The sequence below is a fragment of the Oryctolagus cuniculus genome, chromosome 1 (genome assembly GCF_051225735.1).
Source record: "Oryctolagus cuniculus isolate XC-2025 breed Fujian yellow rabbit chromosome 1, ASM5122573v1, whole genome shotgun sequence".
NCBI classification, from domain to species: Eukaryota; Metazoa; Chordata; class Mammalia; order Lagomorpha; family Leporidae; genus Oryctolagus; species Oryctolagus cuniculus.
The window spans coordinates 35,089,521-35,110,525 of record NC_142867.1 but is presented as its reverse complement, the minus strand read 5'-3'; the positions used below and the strand labels follow the sequence as shown (position 1 = coordinate 35,110,525).

At 39.8% G+C, this 21,005-nt stretch overlaps 1 protein-coding gene across 9 annotated transcripts in view; it reads right to left on the bottom strand.

The window, feature by feature from the left end:
- The window catches only part of DCDC1 (doublecortin domain containing 1), a 553,166-nt gene that overhangs the window by 80,818 nt on the left and 451,343 nt on the right, over nt 1-21,005 (bottom strand). For all 9 annotated transcript variants that reach the window (XM_089309905.1, XM_089309913.1, XM_089309931.1 and 6 more), the window contains one exon: nt 7,448-7,571. In XM_089309905.1, the coding sequence (XP_089166031.1) occupies nt 7,448-7,571 (124 nt within the window). The remainder of the gene's footprint in view (nt 1-7,447; nt 7,572-21,005) is intronic.

Here is a 21,005-nt window from a genome sequence, read left to right as displayed (position 1 = left end):
GCAGCCATCTGGGGAGTGAATCAGTAGATGGAAGATCTCTGTCTGTGTCTCTCTTTCCCTCTCTCTGTCTCTCTCTACCTCTGGCTTTTAAATAAATAAATAAATCTTTAAAAAATAATTATTCATACTGAAGTCTTGGTTAAAGTAATACTTTCTCCCTTTCTTTTTGAACTATGGAAAAAGAAATAACAAGATTCTCTTTCATGCTTAGTCATATGCTATCTGTCAATTCATAGATTTAGGATGTGGAATCAAGAGTTTCTTCAGTATACCAAGCAAGTGGTATTGCTGATGATCATATATGAAATATGCTTCCCTAGGGCCTATGTATGTTTGGATCTTTTCACTTCCCCCTCTCTCACGGCAAGCAGTAGTGATTGCGGACATTGTCTTCAGCGTCACCGAAGTACTGCTGACTTCAAATGGCTTCCTCTACTCCTCAGTTAAAGGAAGGAAGCCCAGCTCATATTTATAATATGAGACATCATACAAATCGGGTCCAAAGAGATGGAGAATTATCTGGAGTTTGGGAACTCTCCAAATGTATGGGTTACCGCTGTCAGCTCTTCCATTCTGCTACTTCAATCCCCGAGCTGATGTTTAGGATGCTCTCATTTGTCCTGCAGGCAATAAAGAAATGCAGGATAATGAAGGACAACAAAACCATGGATAATTAAACTTCCCGGAGTGCTATTTCTTCCCTTCCATTTTCTCAGTTGGAATTCTCATGTTCCTTTTCATTTCTTTATTGGTTTTCTCTGTGTACACATTACTCCCTTACACAGCTGCATGGTCAGGAGACTCTGGATGGACCCTGGTCCTCCCTCAAGGAGATAATTCCACTTTCTCTTTTTCACCAGCACGTATTTGCTTGGGGAGCCAGCTCTTAACAAAATGTTTATGTTTCTTAGTCTCCCTTCCTCTTCAGTTTTCCATCTCCAGCCTTCTCACATCTTTCTCTCCTTTGTTCTGATAGGTAATTAACATATCATAACTGATTAATAAAATGTGTGCTTAAACTTTTGTTTGTGCATGGGCCCATCCACATGTATCTTAATTCTTTAATTAAGAAATTTAAAAATAGTATGCAGTGACATATCCTAAAATCCAAAGTCTATTCAAAGTCACTTTTTCAAAAATTTCATCCTTGAATATGAAAATCTAATGCTCCTTATGTTTAAGTACTTAGCTTAATTCAAAACTTTTGTCCCTAAGGTGTGAGAAAATAATTTGATTTTCTATAAATTATTCCAGGGAACTTAAGCACAGATTCATGAAAGAATTCATGAATCTTCCATTTTCACAAGGCCTTAACATATTTTAAAGTACTGATATCCTCAGATATATGAAATGCTGTCTGTTCATAAAAATATTATCAATTGTTTCATAATGAATAATACTTCAAAGTGAGAACAGTGTTAAATCAGTTTTCAGAAGAGGTGTCAGCACTGAGACTTAAATAGTCTCGGACACTTCAAAGATAACTCCGTATTTCCATATTACCCATATTTCCTTATATCTCCCCTTAGTCATCATTCTATTTTGAATATCCTTGTTAAGGAATTAACAGGAGAATTGAATTCTCACTCAGGAATGTGCTTATGAAACGACTTCCCTAGAGTCAGTATTTTCGCTTCATTTTCAGGGCCATTTAGACAACCACCCTGGCTAACCTGTTTTCTCTCTGACTGTAGGACTCCAGGCACTGGACCATCAAATAGTCCTGATTTCTGGGACACCAAACTGTCTCTGGGAGTTTCTTCCTCTACCTTCTTTCTCTTTTATTTATCAACTCTGCCTCTTTCCTGACTGGTTTCTTCCTTCTTGACTCATAGCCTATCTTACACTGGAAGCTTCATGAAGATAGAGACCATGTCTATCTCCTTCCTGTGCTGTGTGCATTACCTAAATATATAATGAAGAACAGTTAAATATATAATAAAATTGGTTGGTTAAATCTTCTGTAAAATTTATGCATATGCTTATGGTGCCCAAAGTGTTTTGGATACTAAAATATGAATGTCACATTTCCCAATCATAGTTTATTTATATGGAAAGATTTACCAATCAAAATACTAATTACATTTAAGTAAACATTGGAATAAAATAATATTTCTGCTTAAATAAAACAATTTTGTGAAAATGTGAATGGAAGAAAATACAGTTCATTCAAATAAGATGGTTCTATACTTGAAGCAAAATAGATCATATTTAACTTGAGGGAAAGTTATCAGAGTGCCATGACTGTTAAGCAGGTTTGATCTCAAACATTTCAAGAAGTTGCAAGACCCTTAGACTGAGTTATTCAGTCAATATGTCTGATTTTAGCTTATTTTAGTGCTTTAGTATTTTTTTTCAGTTAACCATAAGGGCCAGAATTTTGCTGCCATGAAGAAATAGTCAATCATTCAGCCTAAAATTTACTGTTCTATTTGATTGGATGAATAAGTTTAGAGCAGTCTGAATTCATTCCTTAGATCATTTAGTCACCAAATTCCAAACCATCAACAGAAAATGTTAAGATCATTACTAGAAAGAACCTGGGTAAGTTAGATTCCTGATAGAATCACCATTTGACTTTAAATCAAGTAATTAATTATTGAAGTACTTTTACCTATGTGTTAATGGTAAAACACAGACAAGGACATATCTGTATAAATTTTCATTATTTACACTTTTCTCATAAAGAAGTACCTTTTTTTTTTTTTTTTTTTTGACAGGCAGAGTGGACAGTGAGAGAGAGAGAGAAAGGTCTTCCTTTGCTGTTGGTTCACCCTCCAATGGCCGTCGCGGCTGGCGCACCACACTGATCTGAAGGCAGGAGCCAGGTGCTTCTCCTGGTCTCCCATGGGGTGCAGGGCCCAAGCACTTGGGCCATCCTCCACTGCACTCCCTGGCCACAGCAGAGAGCTGGCCTGGAAGAGGGGCAACCGGGATAGAATCCGGTGCCCTGACCGGGACTAGAACCCCGTGTGCCGGCGCCACAAGGTGGAGGATTAGCCTAGTGAGCCATGGCGCTGGCCAAGAAGTACCTTCTTACGAGGTGTCCCTAATCCCCATGCATCCATTAGATGGGCAGGAAGCTTAAAACTCCAATCAGAGGTGCTCCAGTTTCTGCCATTTAAAATAGCCTATTTTTTAAGTTCTGAACTCTTAAATGCATACTCAATCAAACTGAAGGTTCACATTTTTTTTTTTACCAGAACTGTTGTTTTCTTTCACAAATGTACCTCTCCCCTCCCCCTCTCCTCAGTGTGGTTTCTCAGTTTAAATGAAAGTTCACTAAACTAACACCATGGGAAAGGGGACCCGCTGTCGACATGCAGGCCCCTGTGCTGTCCGGGGTCTGCAGCAGCCTCTAAGGACATGCTTTTGCTCCTCGCTGGCTAGTGGGCAACTTGCTGCCATCTGCCTACCAGGAGTTGAAGTATAAGTTATCCTGCCTGCTCTGTTTTAGCTGTTATTCTTTCTGCACATCGGGGGAAAAATCTATAATGAGTGCAGTCGACCGTCTTTTTTAAGGGGGAAGGGACTCAACTAGGCTTCCTGGTCTCTCTCTGCTGCTGCTCCAGGCTTGACTCCATGTTGGCTTCACTAGTGTTGCAAACCCTGACCCTCACGTGTAGGTTCATCCGACTTGGGCTGCCCACCCTACTGCTTCCATTATTATTTTTTTTATTTTTATTTTTTTGACAGGCAGAGTAGACAGTGAGAGAGAGAGAGAGAGACAGAGAGAAAGGTCTTCCTTTGCCATTGGTTCACCCTCCAATGGCTGCTGTAGCCGGTGTGCTGTGGCCGCGCGCCTCGCTAATCCGAAGGCAGGAGCCAGGTGCTTCTCCTGGTCTCCCATGGGGTGCAGGGCCCAAGTACTTGGGCCATCCTCCACTGCACTCCTGGGCCATAGCAGAGAACTGGCCTGGAAGAGGGGCAACCAGGACAGAATCTGGCACCCCGACCGGGACTAGAACCCGGTGTGCCGGCGCCGCAAGGCGGAGGATTAGCCTATTAAGCCGCAGCACCAGCCACTGCTTCCATTATTTTGAAGAACTCTATCTTCTTTCAACAAACCTCAGCTTTCTAGACTACTGCTTCACTGAAGTCAGAAAATACAGCATCTCTGGGGAGCCTAAGCAACAACCAGTTGATTTCAAATGCCATATATCCTTCCTCTAAAGTTTTGAGATCCACTGATGGAATAGAGGAGGAGGGACAGGGAATCATGATTTAAGAGAATTGGAAAAAAACTGAGACCACAAAATACATAAGTTATGTAAACTGATTGACTCATTGCTGAAAACAACTAAGAAATTCAGGAAAAAATGTTTTAAAAATCTTTTAGAATGTATTTTTGACCTAGTAATAAAATAACACATACTATAAACCCATCGAAGTGAGGAAAATGCTGAGGCTGGCTTTTGTCTTAAGGAGATTTTCTGAATACGGGAGAACTTGAGTTTTTGCTTCTGTGCACTTGCAGGGGAAAGGCACAGGAGACAAACTCCAGGGCCCAGTCAAGCTGAGAGGTCTAAAAGGAGACCTTATATCTTCATGGAACAAGAATCTCAACAGACTAAATTTCACCAGAAAGGCAAACCAGAAAGAAGATCTCTCCAGAAAACTGCAAGTTAAATAAACATTTGCAAATATTTTCATTGTGTGGGAGAAGAAAAATAATCTTCATTGAGAATTCGCACTACAGGCTGATCCTTCCTTAAGATTTAAAACACAGCTGGCACCGCGGCTCACTAGGCTAATCCTCCGCCTAGCGGCGCCAGCACACCGGGTTCTAGTCCCGGTCGGGGCGCCGGATTCTATCCCGGTTGTCCCTCTTCCAGGCCAGCCCTCTGCTGTGGCCAGGCAGTGCAGTGGAGGATGGCCCAAGTCCTTGGGCCCTGCACCCCATGGGAGACCAGGAAAAGCACCTGGCTCCTGGCTCCTGCCATCGGAGCAGTGCGGTGCGCTGGCCGCAGCGCTCTGGCCGTGGCGGCCATTGGAGGGTGAACCAACGGCAAAGGAAGACCTTTCTCTCTGTCTCTCTCACTGTCCACTCTGCCTGTCAAAAAAAAAAAAAAAAAGATTTAAAACACAGTGGACAAAGATGAATGAAAAATAATCCTGAGGAAAAACATCTGAAAATATAATGGAAAATGCATCATAAAAGATTAAGACATGGAAAATATGAGAGGCCAAGTCAAATGGAGGTCAAAATAAGGAGTTCTAGCATGTAGCTAGTCAGAGTTCCATAGACAGCGCAGCAAAAGATATGCAAGAAGGAATACTGGAAGAAAGGTCAGTGATAATTTTCCAGAAACGATGCAACAAACCAGTGCATATATTCATGGACCCCAAAGAATCTGAAAGCTGAAGCAGAATAAATAAAAAGAAATTCTCTGTCAGATATCTTATAATAAAATACAGAGCATCATAGAGAAGATGTTAAAAGAAGTCATAAAGAAAAGATAGATTGTGTTCAATAGAATGATGGCTTAGCAGGTAAAGATGCCGCCTGCAGTGCCAGCATCCCAAATGGGTGCCGATTCAATTCCTGGCTGCTCCACTTTTGATCCAGCTCTCTGCTAAAGCCTAGGAAAGCAGTGGAAGGTGGCCCAAATCCATGGGCCCCTGCACCCATGTGGGAGACCTGGAGATGGCTCCTGGTTCCTGGCTCCTGGCTTCAGATTGGTGCAGCTCCAGCCTTTGTGGCCAGTTGGGCAGTGAACCAGCAGATAGAAGACCTCTCTCTCTTTCTGCCTCTCCTCTCTCTCTGTGTAACTTTGACTTTCAAATAAATAAATAAATCTTAAAAAGAAAACAATGGAAGTTGGAGAGCATTGATAATATCCTCAGTTTGCTAACTGAGAATACTTTATATGAACGGGGGCAAAATAAAGGTGCTTTGGGGCTGGCACTGTGGTGCAGTGGGTTAAAGCCCTGGCCTGCAGTGCTGGCATCCTATATGGGTGCCAGTTCTAGTTCCAGCTGCTCCTCTTCCGATCCAGCTCTCTGCTGTGGCCTGGGAAAGCAGTAGAAGGTGGCCCAAGTCCTTGGGCTGCTGCATCCACGTGGGAGACCAGGAAGAAACTCCTGGATCCTGGTTTCAGACTGGTGCAGCTCTGGCTGTTGCAGCCATCTGGGGAATGAACCAGCAGATAGAAGACCTCTCTCTATGTCTCTACCTCTCTGTAGCTCTGTCTTTCAAATAAATATAATAAATCTTAAAAAATAAAAATAAAAAATAAAGATGCTTTAAGATAAGTATAGACTTGAAGCATTTGTCATCAAAACAAAAAGAATGCTGTATATAAGTCAGAAGAGAAGTCTAGGTAGATGAACTGAGACATAAGAAGGAATTACAGCAAGAAAGATAAAAATTTGAGGGTAAATCTAAAAAATATTGTATGACACCACAATATTAGTATCTTGTGAAAATTTTTAAAAGATAAAACTAAAATATACGATGAAATAGCTTACATAAAAATCATATGGTTGAAATTAAAATACTTTCATGTTCTTGATTATTTAAGAAGAGTAAACACATTCATTAGCTTTACCTTTTGACTGTTTGTGTATGTAAGCTAAAATGCTCAGGGTATTGACAAAAATGAACAGAAATTGAGGTTATCATGGTCAAACTAGAAGATGGTAAAAGTATAATAAGGAAAAATATAGTCAATCTAAAAGAACATAAGACGGGTGGGAGGGGGTAAGGAGAAAGGAATAGAAAAGCCAAAACAAGTAGAAAGCCAATAGTAAATAAAATAGGAGGGTATTTCAAAAAGTCCATGAGAAAATAGAATTAAAGATAAGTCTATTCTAGTGCAAAAATTGTCGATATCCATGCATAGTTTTTTGATAACATGTATTTTCCATGAACTTGTTGAAAAACCTGTGTAAATTTTCAACTACAATAAATAGATGAACTGCTTTAGTTTAGGTATAAGATTGTCAGACAAATTTGTTTCAATTTACTGTGTGCTGAATATTGAGGCGTCACGTGAAGCAGAATATACACAGTGAAAAGACGGAAGGAAGATATATTAGCCAAGTAATAAGCAAAAGGAAGTTGAGATATTTCTATTAATATGAGAAAAATGAGACTTTTTAGTAGAGCTAGAGTTTCTACATAATGATAAAAGCTTCAGTTCACCAAGGAATGGTAATGTTTTGGACATGGGTGTGCTAGAACTAAATTTTAAAATACATAAAGTAAAATCTGATAGGCCACAAGAAATAAACAGATTTGTCTCTATAATAGGAGACTTAGACACATCTCCCAATTATTTGATAAAAAGAATTAGCAAGTTTTCTCTCTTAAACAAACAGCAGAAATTCAACAGATGCATGAACGTTTGAAGAAAGTTGACCACACACTGGGCCTTAAATGTCTTGACAAACACCATACTAAATAGCCACTAGACTACACAACCAGCCTACTCAACAATACAACCTCATTCAGCTGGCCACTGGGCAGGACTGGCCACATGTACGCAAGCTTGTTCCACAGAGGATTTTCAACTCGGGAATGTTTCCACTGGCCTGGCTTACTAGTCCCTTCATGCTTTATGGCCCACCTGAAACAAAACAAAGAGAAAATTAGCAAGGTCTAGTGTGCTACTGTGTACCAGGGAAAACTTACTTTGCATTCAAAACTCCAATCTGATAATTTTCTGCTCAGAAGAGACACAAATGAAAGTCATCTAAAAGTAAAAGAACACATTTTAACAAACAGAAAAACACGTTCAAGGAAAAATTGGAAATGTTGTAATAGAGGAATTTGAGGCAAAAAACAAAATAGTCATTTTATAATAATAATAATGACAAGCCGGCGCCGTGGCTCAATAGGCTAATCCTCCACCTTGCGGCGCCGGCACACCGGGTTCTAGTCCCGGTTGGGGCGCCGGATTCTGTCCCGGTTGCCCCTCTTCCAGGCCAGCTCTCTGCTATGGCCAGGGAGTGCAGTGGAGGATGGCCCAGGTGCTTGGGCCCTGCACCCCATGGGAGACCAGGAAAAGCACCTGGATCCTGGCTCCTGCCATCGGATCAGCGCGGTGCGCCGGCTGCAGCGGCGGCCATTGGAGGGTGAACCAACGGCAAAGGAAGACCTTTCTCTCTCTGTCTGTCTCTCTCACTGTCCACTCTGCCTGTCAAAAAAAAAAAAAATAATAATAATAATAATAATAATGACAAAAGTGGAAATATTAAAAGAGAAAAAATCAAGCAAATCATTTAGACATCCAAAGAGAAACTGACATACACACAATTATTGGAGAAGGCATTATCAAGTAACTAACAGATTATAAGATACCAGATAAAAGTTTTATTACTTTTTTAAAGTAATAAATGAGGACAGAGATTATCTGACTGCTATTACTAATAAATGTAATCATGACCATTAATTTATATATACTGTAGTCTGATGAAAAAACAATACACCTGGGGCTAGCACTGTGGCATAGTGGGTAGAGCCACTGCTTGTGGTGCCGGCATCTCACGTGGGTGCTGGTTTGGGTCTGGGGTGCTCCACTTCCGATCCAGCTCTCTGCTGTTGCCAGGTAGGGCAGTGGAGGATGGCCCAAGTCCTTGGGCCCCTGCACCCTCATGGGAGACCTGAAAGAAGCTCCTGGCTCCTGGCTTTGGATCGGAACAACTCTGGCTGTTATGGCCATCTGGAGAGTGAACCAGCGGATGGAAGACTTCTCTCTCGCGCTCTCACTCTCACTCTCTCTCTCTCTTTCTCCCTGCCTCTGCCTCTCTGTGACTCTGCCTTCCAAATAAATGGATCTTTAAAAAAAAAAAAAAGAAAAAAAAAGAATACACCTTTTTCAATAATTCAAGGAACATTTGTAATAACTGTAACATATTAACTAAACTACAGTACAGTTTTAAAGTGAACATCATATAATCCACATAGTGTGGAAAATAATAGAATAAAATTAGATATAACTGAAATTCTAAATTTTATAATTTAAATAATTTCTTCCCCCAAAATATTCTCTTACCAGATTGAGGGGGAAAATTATGTGATCAATAAGAATTTAGTTAGCACTGAATATAATATACATGAAAATATAAAGGAAACATTTACAATTATATTCAAAGTAAATTCAAAATGTTAAGTACATTTTTTAAAAGATCAGTTCACTTACTTGAAAGACAGTGTTACAGAGAGGGAGAGGCAGAGGCAGGGAAAGAGAGAGAGAGGAAGGAAGGGAGGGGGGGAGGGAGGAAAGAAGGGAAGGAGGAAGGAAGATAGAGATTGATTCCACCCACTGGTTCACTCCACAAATGACCACAACAGCCAGGTCTGGGCCAGGCCAACGCCAGCATCCAGGTCTCCCACAGGTATACAGGGGTACAATATCTTGGCCATCTTCTGCTGCTTTCCCAGGCACATTAGCAGGGAGCTGGTTCAGAAGTGGAGCAGCCAGGACTCCTACTGGTGTCTATACGTGGTGCTGACATTGCAGGTGGTAGCTTTACCTGCTGTACCACAGTACTGACACCAAGTGCATATTTTTAAAGAGTTAGGTAGATAAAGTAACCAAGGAGTCTGTCATTAGATGAATGGATAAAAAAATGTGGTTTATATATTACAATGGAATATTATTCACCTATAAAAAGAATGAAAGTCTATCATTTGGAAAAAAATGGATGCAACTGGAGGACATCATATTGAGTGAATCAAGCCAAACCCAGAGGCAAATACCATATATTCTACCTTAAATGTGAGAGCTAAGGTTAAAAAAGAAAAAAAAATTTTAAATGAAAGAAATGCCTGTGTGTGTCAATATTGCTGCAAATATAGTTTTGTCAAACTTTGTTTTACATCCACTGGTTGTGAATGATATACTACTACAGTTTTAATGATCTGTGGTTATTTTAACATTCACTGTATATGAGTGAAATGGTCATTTTTTAATTTGGTTATTGTTTAAAGCCCTTGCCTATATTCCTGCTGAAATAGAGTCTTTTTACTTTTTACTTGTTGAACTCGTCACTTGATGGAGCATTAAGCTTTTTACTATAATGTAACTTAAAATATGCTATCTCAAAAACCAAGAAAGAAAGGAAGGAAGGAAGAAAGAAGCAAGAAAGGAATGAAGCAAAGAAAGAAAGATGGGAGGGAGAGAGGAAATGAAGGAAGGAAGGAGAGAGAAAGGGGGTAGAAGCCAAGGAAGTAGTTTCATTATATTCTTTGAATTATATCTATAAACTACACTGAATCTGTTCCCTTTGTATTAAATCACATTAACATGAAAAAAGTATTAGTTGGTTAAAAAATAAAACTTTTGGCTTAAATGACCCATTTTTAAAAAAATTAAATAACCCAAATTTAAATAAATTGTCTTATGGTAAGTAGGTGAAGGGAAATTTAAAAGGATTCAAAAAGAAATAAATAATTTAGAAAACAGTGCTTCAGCTCAGAGCTTTGAATAAATGTTTTTGAAACAAATAATAGAATAGCAAATCTCCTATCAATAAGTATAGATTAGGAGATTCCAAGATGGCGTATTCCTGCACTAGGCTAGGGATAAACATTAAAAAAAAAAGTGTAGGGGGAAATTGGAGACAAAACTGCACTGGAAATCCTAATAGAGGAAGAGGAACACTGTGGACCTGTGTGGAGGGTGTAGACACATATTACAAACAGGGACACAACACAGGACTGCAGTAGCTGAGAACTGGAGTGGATGGCAGCTTGGAGATGGAGGTGAGACCAGACTGCAACCTGTGGTGATATAGCTGGAGGGAGAATGTGGCATGAATCTGGACTGGAGCCCTGGGGAATAGCAGTTGCTGGTGGTGGCTGCAGACTCAGTGGAAGTAGACGGGGCATGTTCATCTTGCCCTAACTTAATTTGACAGTGCCCGCTGCCCAGCTGAGAAAGGGAAGGCACCATTTTGGGTTTGGGTGGGAGCTGTGGAAGCCTTTGTGTGCACACACAGCAACTGGCTGAGACAGAATGCCTTCTTCTTAGCAGTACTGGCAGCAGTGGTGGGGTGAGAGCAACATTAGGCCAGTAGCTCTTGTGTATGTGTGTGATCCAGAGATTCTAGCAGACAGAACAATCCACAGTTCCCACTGACTTTGAGCCTGGCCTGGGAGGTGGCTGGACAACAATGTAGAATCATGAGGTACCCACAGCTTCCCAGGATCGAGACACCTAGGCAGAGCTGTCTCAGGGAACATCTGCCTCTCTGTTGATGGACAGGCTGGCAGGGCAGAGAGTAACCTCTGCACCTGGCAACTTTGGGAGCCTTGTTTGCTGAGACTGTAGGGACCTAGTGGTTACATGAGAAGGTACATGGTGTAGCTGGGTCTTGGGGCAATCACTGGGTGAAGTCCACACACTTGGAGCTCCTTGGTTGCCTAGAGCATGTCATTGCAGTAGGAACTATGCTCATAGTGAGGACTGCACAGATCATTTGTGCAGTTCATAAGGTGGTACAAAACACATTGAGGACTAACACATGGGCATTGAGATCTACCACATCCAACTTGAGTGTTACCCTGAATACCCATCCCACCCTGGAGCACTGACCAGAGCTCCTTGGCCATATCCACCACACATCTCTTGGTATTCACTAAAACTGCAGATATTCCACTAAGCCACAGAGGCATAGCTCAAAGATAAAAGCCATTAGAAGAAAAAAAGGAAACAAAAATCAACTCCACAAATGCCTAAAAACAACTGCAGAAATTCAAGAAACAAGAATAAAGAAGAAGCCATGACACCCCCCCCCCAACCAAAGGAACACAATATGTCAATAATAGAATATGAAGATGAAGAAATTGAGGAAATGCTGGAAATAGAATTCAAAATAAGATTACTCAAAAGCGATCAGAAGCAAATTCACAAACTAAAGAAAACCATGCATGACATGAATGAAAATTTTTCCCATTTAATTGAGATTTTAAGGAGAAATCAAAATGAAATATTAGAAATGAAGAATTCGATAGATCGAATGAAAAATGTGGTAGAAAGACTTAACAGCAGACTTGACAAGGCAGAAGAAAGAATATCTGAACTAGAAGACAAATGTTTAGAAATCTTACAGTCAGACCAATAAAGAAAAAAAGAAGAAAAAGAAAACAGAAAATTTAAAAACAGTGTTGGAGAATTATGGGATACTATCAAACAACCCAACAATATTTGATAGTATGCCATAAATATTGTGAAATAATGTGTTTCTGAAGGTATTAAAAGAGAGAATGAATTAGAAGGCCTATTTGGTGAAATAATTACAGAAATTGGAGAAAGAAGGGACATTTACATAGAGGAAGCACACAGACATTCTAACAGAAATTACCAGAAAAGATATTCATCATGACATATTGTAGTCAAACTTTTCTCAGTAAAACATGAAGAAAATATTCTAAAATGTGCACAAAAGAAATGCCAGATTGCTTTCAGAGGATCTCCAATTAGACTCACAGCTGACTTTTCATCAGAAACTCTAGAGGCTAGAAGGAAATGGCAATATATAGTCCAAATATTAAAAGAAAAAAAATTGTCAACCCATTTCAATTTACCCTGAAAAGCTCTTACTTATGAATGAAGGTGAAATAAAGATCTTCCATAACAAATAGAATTTCAAAGAATTTGTTGCCACTTGTCCAGCCTTACAAAAGACTCTTTAAGGATGTGTTACACATAGAAACACAGAAAGACAGCCATTGCTATGAAAGAATGTGAAAGCAGAAAACATCCCTGTAAAAGTACAAAAGAAATCCAAAGTAAACAATAGGAATATTTATGGAAAAGTGGCAGGTCCACGTCGCTACTTATCAACAGTTGCCTTGAATGTAAATGGCCTTAACTCTCCAGTTAAAATATACACATTGGCTAATGGATTCAAAAATAAGACCCATCTTTTGCTGCCTAAAAGAAACACATCTCACCAACAAATATAAACACAGACCAAAAGTGAAAGGATGGAAAAAGATATTACATGCTAACATAAAGCAGAAAAATAGCAACTATAGTCATCCTAATATCAGACAAAATAGACTTTAATATAAAAATTTAAAAGAGATGAAGAATGGCACTATGTAATGATTAAGGGAAAAATTAAACAGGAAGATGTGACTATAATAAATGTATACACACCCAATTACAGGGTACCTGGCTATTTAAAAGAAATGTTAATGGATCTAAAGGGTGACACAGACTCCAATACAATAGTAATGGGGACTTCAACACCCCAGTTTCATCAATATACAGATTAACTAAACAACAAAGAAATAACAGAGCTAATTGACCCTCTGGACCAAATGGGCCTAACTGGTATCTACAGAACTTTTAACCCCACAGTTGAGAATACATTCTTCTTATCAGTGCAAAGAACTTTCTCTAGGAGAGACCATATGCTGGACCATAAAGCAAGTCAGAGAAAATTCAAAAAAATCAAAATCATACCATGCATCTTCTCAGACCACAATGGAATGAAGCTGGAAATCAACATCTCAAAAATTTCTAGATCATATGCAAGCACATGGAGACAAACAACATGTACCCAAATGAACAGTGGTCATAGAAGAAATCAAAAGAGAAATAAAAAAATTTCTTGAAACAGATTAAAAGGACAATATACATATCAAAATTTATGGGATACACAAAAGCAGTGTTTAGAGGGAAGTTTATAGCAATCAGTGCTACAGATTCACTGCTGAATTCTACCAGACATTTAAAGAAGAACTAATTCCAATTCTTCTCAAACTATTCAAAACAACTAAAGGGGAGGAAACCCCCAAGCTCCTTCTACGAAGCCTGCATTATCTTAATTGCTGAGCTAGAAAAAGATACAACAGGCCGGCGCTGTGGCTCACTTGGCTAATCCTCTGCCTGTGGCGCTGGCACCCCGGGTTCTAGTCCCGGTTGAGGCACCAGATTCTGTCCAGGTTGCTCCTCTTCCAGTGCAGCTCTCTGCTGTAGCCTGGGAAGGCAGTGGAGCATGGCCCAAGTCCTTGGGCCCTGCATCCGCATGGAAGACCAGGAGGAGGCACATGGCTCCTGGCTTCAGATCGGCACAGCATGCTGGGCATAGCAGCCATTTGTGGGGTGAACCAACGGAAAAGGAAGACCTTTCTCTCCGTCAATCTCTCTCTCACTGTCTAACTCTGCCTGTCAAAAAAAAAAAAAAAAGATACAACAGAGAAAACAGAGAAAGAGAACTATGTATCAACATCTCTGATGAACATAGATGCAAAAATCCTCAACAAAATATTAGCTAATTGAATCCAATAACACATCAGAAAGGTCATTCACACAGACCAAGTGGTATTTATTCCTGGTATGAAGGGATGATTAACATTTACAAATCAATAAATGTCATATATCACATTAATAAACTGAAAAAAAAACATGTAGTTATCTAGACGCAAACTGAAAAAAATAACATGTAGTTATGTAGACACAGAGAAAGCATTTGATAAAAGACAACAACATCCTTTCATGATGAAACCCTTAAGCAAATTGGGTATAGAAGGAACATTCCGTAACACAATCAAGGCAATTTATGACAAACCCATGGCTAGCATCTTATTGAATGGGGAAAAGCTGAAATCATTCCCCCTAAGATCTTCAACCAGACAAGGATGCTCACTCTCACCATTGCTATTTTTTTGACAGGCAGAGTGGACAGTGAGAAAGAGAGAGAGAGACAGAGAGAAAGGTCTTCCTTTTACTGTTGGTTCACCCTCCAATGGCTGCAGTGGCCAGCATGCTGCAGCTGGCGCACTGCGCTGATCCGAAGCCAGGAGCCAGGTGTTTCTCCTGGTCTTCCATGGGGTGCAGGGCCCAAGCACTTGGGCCATCCTCCACTGCACTCCCAGGCCATAGCAGAGGGCTGGCCTGGAAGAGGAGCAACTGAGACAGCATCCAGTGCCCCGACTGGGACTAGAACCCGGTATGCCAGCACCGCAGGCAGAGGATTAGCCTATTGAGCCATGGTGCCGGCCTCATCATTACTATTTAATATAATCCTGGAAGTATTAGCCAGAGCCATTAGACAAGAAAAAGAAATCAAAGGGATTCAAATTGGAAAGTAGGAAATCAAACTATCTCTATTTAGAGATGACATGATCCTATATACAGGGGATCCAAAAGACTCCACAAAGAGACTTTTGGAACTCATAAAAGAGTTTGGTAAAGTGGCAGGATATAAAATTAACACAGGAAAATCAATAGCCTTTGTATACACAGACAATGCCATGGCTGAAAATGAACTTTTAAGATCAGTCCCCCTCACAATAGCTTCAAAAAGAATTAAACGTTTTGTAATAAATTTAACCAAGGATGCCAAAGATCTCTATGATGAAAATTATAAAACACTAAGAAAGAAATAGAAGAAGATACAGAAAAAAATGGGAAAATCTTCCATATTCATGGATTGGAAGAAACATCATTAAAATGTCCATACTATCAGAAGCAATTTACAGATTCAATGTGATCTCAATCCAAATACCAATGACATTCTTTTCAGATCTAGAAAAAAAAATGATGCTAAAATTCATACAGAAACACAGGAGACCCTGAATATCTAAAGCAATCTTATATAACACAAACAAAGCCAGAGGCATCACAACATCTTACTTCAAGACATACTACAGAGCAGTTATAATCAAAACAGCCTGGTACTGGCACAAGAACAGACTTTTGGACCAATGGAACAGAATGGAAGCTCCAAAAACCAGTCCATGCTTCTGCTACCAAGTTATCTTTGACAAAGGAGTTAAAATAAATCCTTAGGCCGGCGCCGCAGCTCACTAGGCTAATCCTCCGCCTTGCGGCGCCGGCACACCGGGTTCTAGTCCTGGTCGGGGCACTGGATTCTGTCCCGGTTGCCCCTCTTCCAAGCCAGCTCTCTGCTGTGGCCAGGGAGTGCAGTGGAGGTTGGCCCAAGTACTTGGGCCCTGCACCCCATGGGAGACCAGGATAAGTACCTGGCTCCTGCCATCGGATCAGCGCGTTGCGCTGGCCTCAGTGTGCCGGCTGCGGCGGCCATTGGAGGGTGAACCAACGGCAAAGGAAGACCTTTCTCTCTGTCTCTCTCTCTCACTGTCCACTCTGCCTGTCAAATAAATAAATAAATAAATCCTTGAAGAAAGCACAGTCTCTTTAACAAATGGTGCTGGGGAAACTGGATCTCCATGTGCAGAAATATGAAACTAGACCCATTCTTTACACTTTACAAAAAAAATCCATACCAAATGGATCAAAGATCCAAATCTATGATCTGATACCATCAAATCACTAGAGAACATTGGGCCAAACACTGCAGGACATTGGCATAGTCAAAGACTTCTTGGAATAACCCTAGAAGTACATGCAATCAAAGCAAAAATTGTCAAATGGGATTACATCAAGATCAAAAGCCTCTGCACTGCAAAAGAAACACTCAGCAAAGAGGCAGCTGAAAGAATGGGAGAAAGTATTTGCATACTACACAACTGATAAAGGGTTAATGTCCAGAATCTGTAAAGAGAAACTTGTATAACTTAAATAAAATTTAAAAAATGAGTATAGATTAATAAAAGTATAACATAAATCAAATAAGAAAATATATCAAAGATTTAAAACAAGATTTAAGAGTGCATTTTGCTTGTGTATTATATGAATAAATGAGAATATTGTAATGAATTCAATGAATTTCTGGGAAAAAAACTCACAGATTTACAATAGAAAACAAAACACATTTTTGCTCATATAATTTCATGGGTCATAGAACAGATCATTTTCAAGCTATATAATATCCTGAACCAAAAATATACACAAATCTGATTAATTCATTCTATGAAGAGATATAAACTTCATAATAAAATCAATCACTGGTAATTTAAGAAGAGATACAGTAATCTTATTTAAAAGTAAAGTGGCACTGGGGCCAGCATTGGGGCACTGCAGGTAAAGCCACCACCGGCAACATTAGCATCTCATATGAGCCCAGGTTCATGCCCTGGCTGTTCCACCTCAGCTCCTTGCTAATGGCCTGGGAATAGCAGTGGTTGATGGCCCAAGTGTTTGGGCCCCTGCACATGTGGAGACCCAGAGGAAGCTCCTAGATCTTGGCTTTGGCCTGTCCTAGTCTTGATCATTGTGGCCATCTGGGGAGTGAACCAGAAGATGGATCTTCTAGATCTCTCCCTCTCTCTGTAACTCTTTCAGACAAGTAAATAAATCTTTAAAAAAGTAAAAAGGTATAATTCCCAAATCAATGTTAAGCAATAAAATTTAACATTATAGTAAGAGAATCATCACTGTAGTTAATATAGTCATAGAAATAATGTGATGGACATTTATTAATATAATACATCACTGATGCCTGAATGAGAATGCAGTAGCAGTGTGTTGCCTATAATTTCCACCACATATGATGTTCAGCTGAGACTGAATGTTTTCTAAGATCACCCAGCTTTATCACAACCATCTGCAGTGCTCCCACTCTGTGTTCAAGGGCTCAGATCTGCAAAAACTTGCTGGAAACTATGGGACACTGAGAGGTCGTGGTAGCAGTAAAGACCTATCTGTTAGCAACATGGGAGCAGAAAGTTGAAGACTTTCAGAAGCAATGGAGCCTCTGTGATACATTTCCCTTCTTTGCTCAGTGAAATCATGCACTGATTATCTTATGAATGCTTCTTCTATGTCTTATTTTCTCACGATTCCTCCTCGAGTTTTAGCTGCACTCAAGACAATAAATACCCAATAAGCTGAAATGAAGTCTAAAAAGAAAGGGAAAGTTCATTCATTCATACAGCATATTTGAATGATTGCAAGTTCAGAAGGTGCAAGCTCCTGCTATTGGAGGTGGAAGCAATAGGAACATGCCTACTTAGGTCATATCAATTTTATTTCACCAAACACTCCTGGGATCAATGCATACCTCACATCCACCTGCAGTTATTGCCTTATTACTTTGTGCCTGTTTGCAGAAAATCCTTAAACATCTTCTCTTCCCTTTCTTAAACAAATTCAAATAAACTTTCATGTCTGTAACACCAATGAAACTGCCTTGTCAGGGTTTTCACATTACCAAAGCTAATGGTTCGTTTTTTTTTGTTTGTTTGTTTGTTTGTTTGTTTGTTTTTGCTAATGGTTATTTCTTAAGGCATTCTTGAACCAACCACAGTGTCTGAAAAAAATTATCATTTTCCCCTCAACACACACTTGTCACTTTGAGTTCCTTTGACTTCTGTGAAACAACATTCTCCTGGTTTTCTCCCACTTCAGTAACCAAAATTGTAGTCCCTTCTTGTGTTCAAGAGAATGGGAAAAAAATCCTTTGAACATCCAAGGACTGCTACATAGAAGAGGTGCAATAGATGTCCATTGGTCTAATATGTGCAGGGATATTATTCTATTGTAAAGTCACACCTTATACTTTGTGTAACAAAGCAAAAGACATAGCATGGGTGGACCCTTTTGGGTTTTAGATAACACAAATTTCACTTCAAAGTACTGTTCTGACTCATATCCTAGATGATTCAGGAAGCTATCAGTTTCAAGAGGCATCCAAGGCATGACTTAAAACAGATGTAGGCTGCAGCATAACACTCTCTGTTATCTGGGTCTACCACATGATGATATGGTGAATCAGATGGCACTAATGACTTCTGGGGTGAAAGGATGCTTTGTTAAGTGAATCCAACAAGAGAAGAGAAGTATGAACGCTAAGACTTCTAAGCAAAGTACGTTCTCTGCAACAACAACAACAACAAAAAAAAAAAACCTGTTTAAATGAAAAAATAATCACTGGTATATGGAAAAGGTGTTTTTAAGACTGAGAACTTGATAATGCATCATGAAGTGACTACGAAATCTGAATCACCGATTGTGAGCAAGGTGTACTCATATTCTTCATGACATGCAGTAACAGATGCAGCTACTGTACAATGGAACGGATATATTTAGGATAGGCTTGAGCAAACCCAGAAGGTCTGCATCTATTCTGCTAATTCTTTTCCTTATTACCAACAGGAGAGGAACCACCTTAGTGGGGTTTCTCTAAAGCCATTTGACTAATGACAAAAGGATTCAAGTCTGGTTCCTAAAGCCTGGCTCAAAGGGGTCAGTGGGATACATGAGCTCTGATCAGAGTGAACTGCTATTGCTTGCCACATGGCTGTGGCTCTGAAGGACAATCCTGAAAAGAGATTGCTCTATTATGGTGAGCTGTAAGTAGAATGCTTGGTTATCCAGTGGGTAGAAAACAATAGGTAAATATAGGTGTGGAAATACAATGACTAATGGATTGACCTGTTGATTAGGAGCCTCAATTTCAACTTTATGTGTATAATGTGGTCATGGTTTTTACATAATATGCAGGTATGAATATAAAATCACTTTCTAGTTTACTTCCAAAATTTTCCAAGAAAGGGAAAAGACTGACTTATTTGATTGCAGTGCATATGAACGTCAACCCATCAGGATGTCTTTAAAATTAGTTGGTCAATGGCACCAGCATTGGGGCACAGCAGGTTAAGCTGTCACTTGCCTTGCTGGCATCCTACATCAGAGTGCCAGTATGAGTCCCAGCTACGCTGTATCGGATCCAGCTTCCTGCTAATGCTCCTGGGAAGATAGCAGATGATGGCCCAAACTCTTGGAACCCTGCCACCCACATAGGAGACTTGATGGAATTTGTGGCTCCTGGCTTCAGTCTGGCTCAGCACTGGCTGTTGGGGGCATTTGGAGAGTGTACTAGTAGATGGAATCAATCTCTCTCTCTCTCTCTCCCTCCCTCCATTCCTCCACCCCTCTCTCTACATCCCTCCATAACCCTTTTTCTCCTTTGCTCTTTGTCACTCTGCCTTTCAAATTAACAAATCTTTTCGAAAAATAAATAAAATGAGATGGTGAAGTGCAACTTAACATTGTTAATAAACATTCACATAGAGCAAAGGCCATTAGATGGCAGAGTTCTGGCACAGCATGAGCTTTTATGTAAAAGCAACAGACCTCTTAATATTCGCTTTATAAATGAGGAGCTGACAGACCCTTAACTGTAATGGCACTAGCAGGCCCAGCTATGACAGTACATGTACATAACATCAAGAAGAACCTCACAGCATCAGCTAGGTCTCTGGAATTCAGTCTTGAAAGCCAGCACTAGGTGGAGACAGTGATTCATGCAATGTTTGCAGGAAGCCTTTTTCTTGTCACTGGAGAACTTAACTTCTTTTAATATTGTCCATTTTTCTCCTCAGTGCAGAAGGCGGCTATTCTTCAACAACTGCTCTATTTAATATAAATATTATATAAAACAAAATATTCAGGGCTCTGAAAAGGGCCTAATTAAAAGCATACACATTTATATGCACCCTACGAGGCAGCCAAATACACTTCAAAAGGGATTTTAGTTATTTAAAATAGATTTTTATTAACTCTGCCTTCTTATTAAGGATAAATGTCTGATACTTCGCGAGTATCTACCCTCATGGATAGGAACGTGACCAATACTCTCCTGGATTTATCTGAACCTAAAAGACTAAACTTAGGATCTTCTTAGAATATTCTGATTGACATGTTCCTGCTCTCTCAAAATGAAGCCCAATATTTATCATTTCAGTTTCAATCTGATTAATGGAATCACATCTTCACCGGAATCCTATCTTCAACTAATCTTTTAAAGTAATGGAAAATAAAGACACTCTTGGTAATGTTTTCAGAGTCTGGTACATTTGATGGAACTCTATCATAGTGGCACGCTATGAAAATTTGTGCCAAACTGTACACACTGTGACAAAAAGCTACCATGTGACACCCTTGGAAATCAATAGTAAAATACAAACAAAGCTAACTGTGCCCCAGTTGAAAAGAAATAGTCTTTTTCATATCCTATCAGGACACAATTATGTTGTTTCTAACAATGCAATGAACACAGTAATAAAATGATACAATATGTAATTTGGATCTGAGACAGAACATAAGAGACACTGGCAAATCCAAACTCCAATCAGAACTGTCTACAAACATGCAGGTAAAATGGTCAGACCACTATGC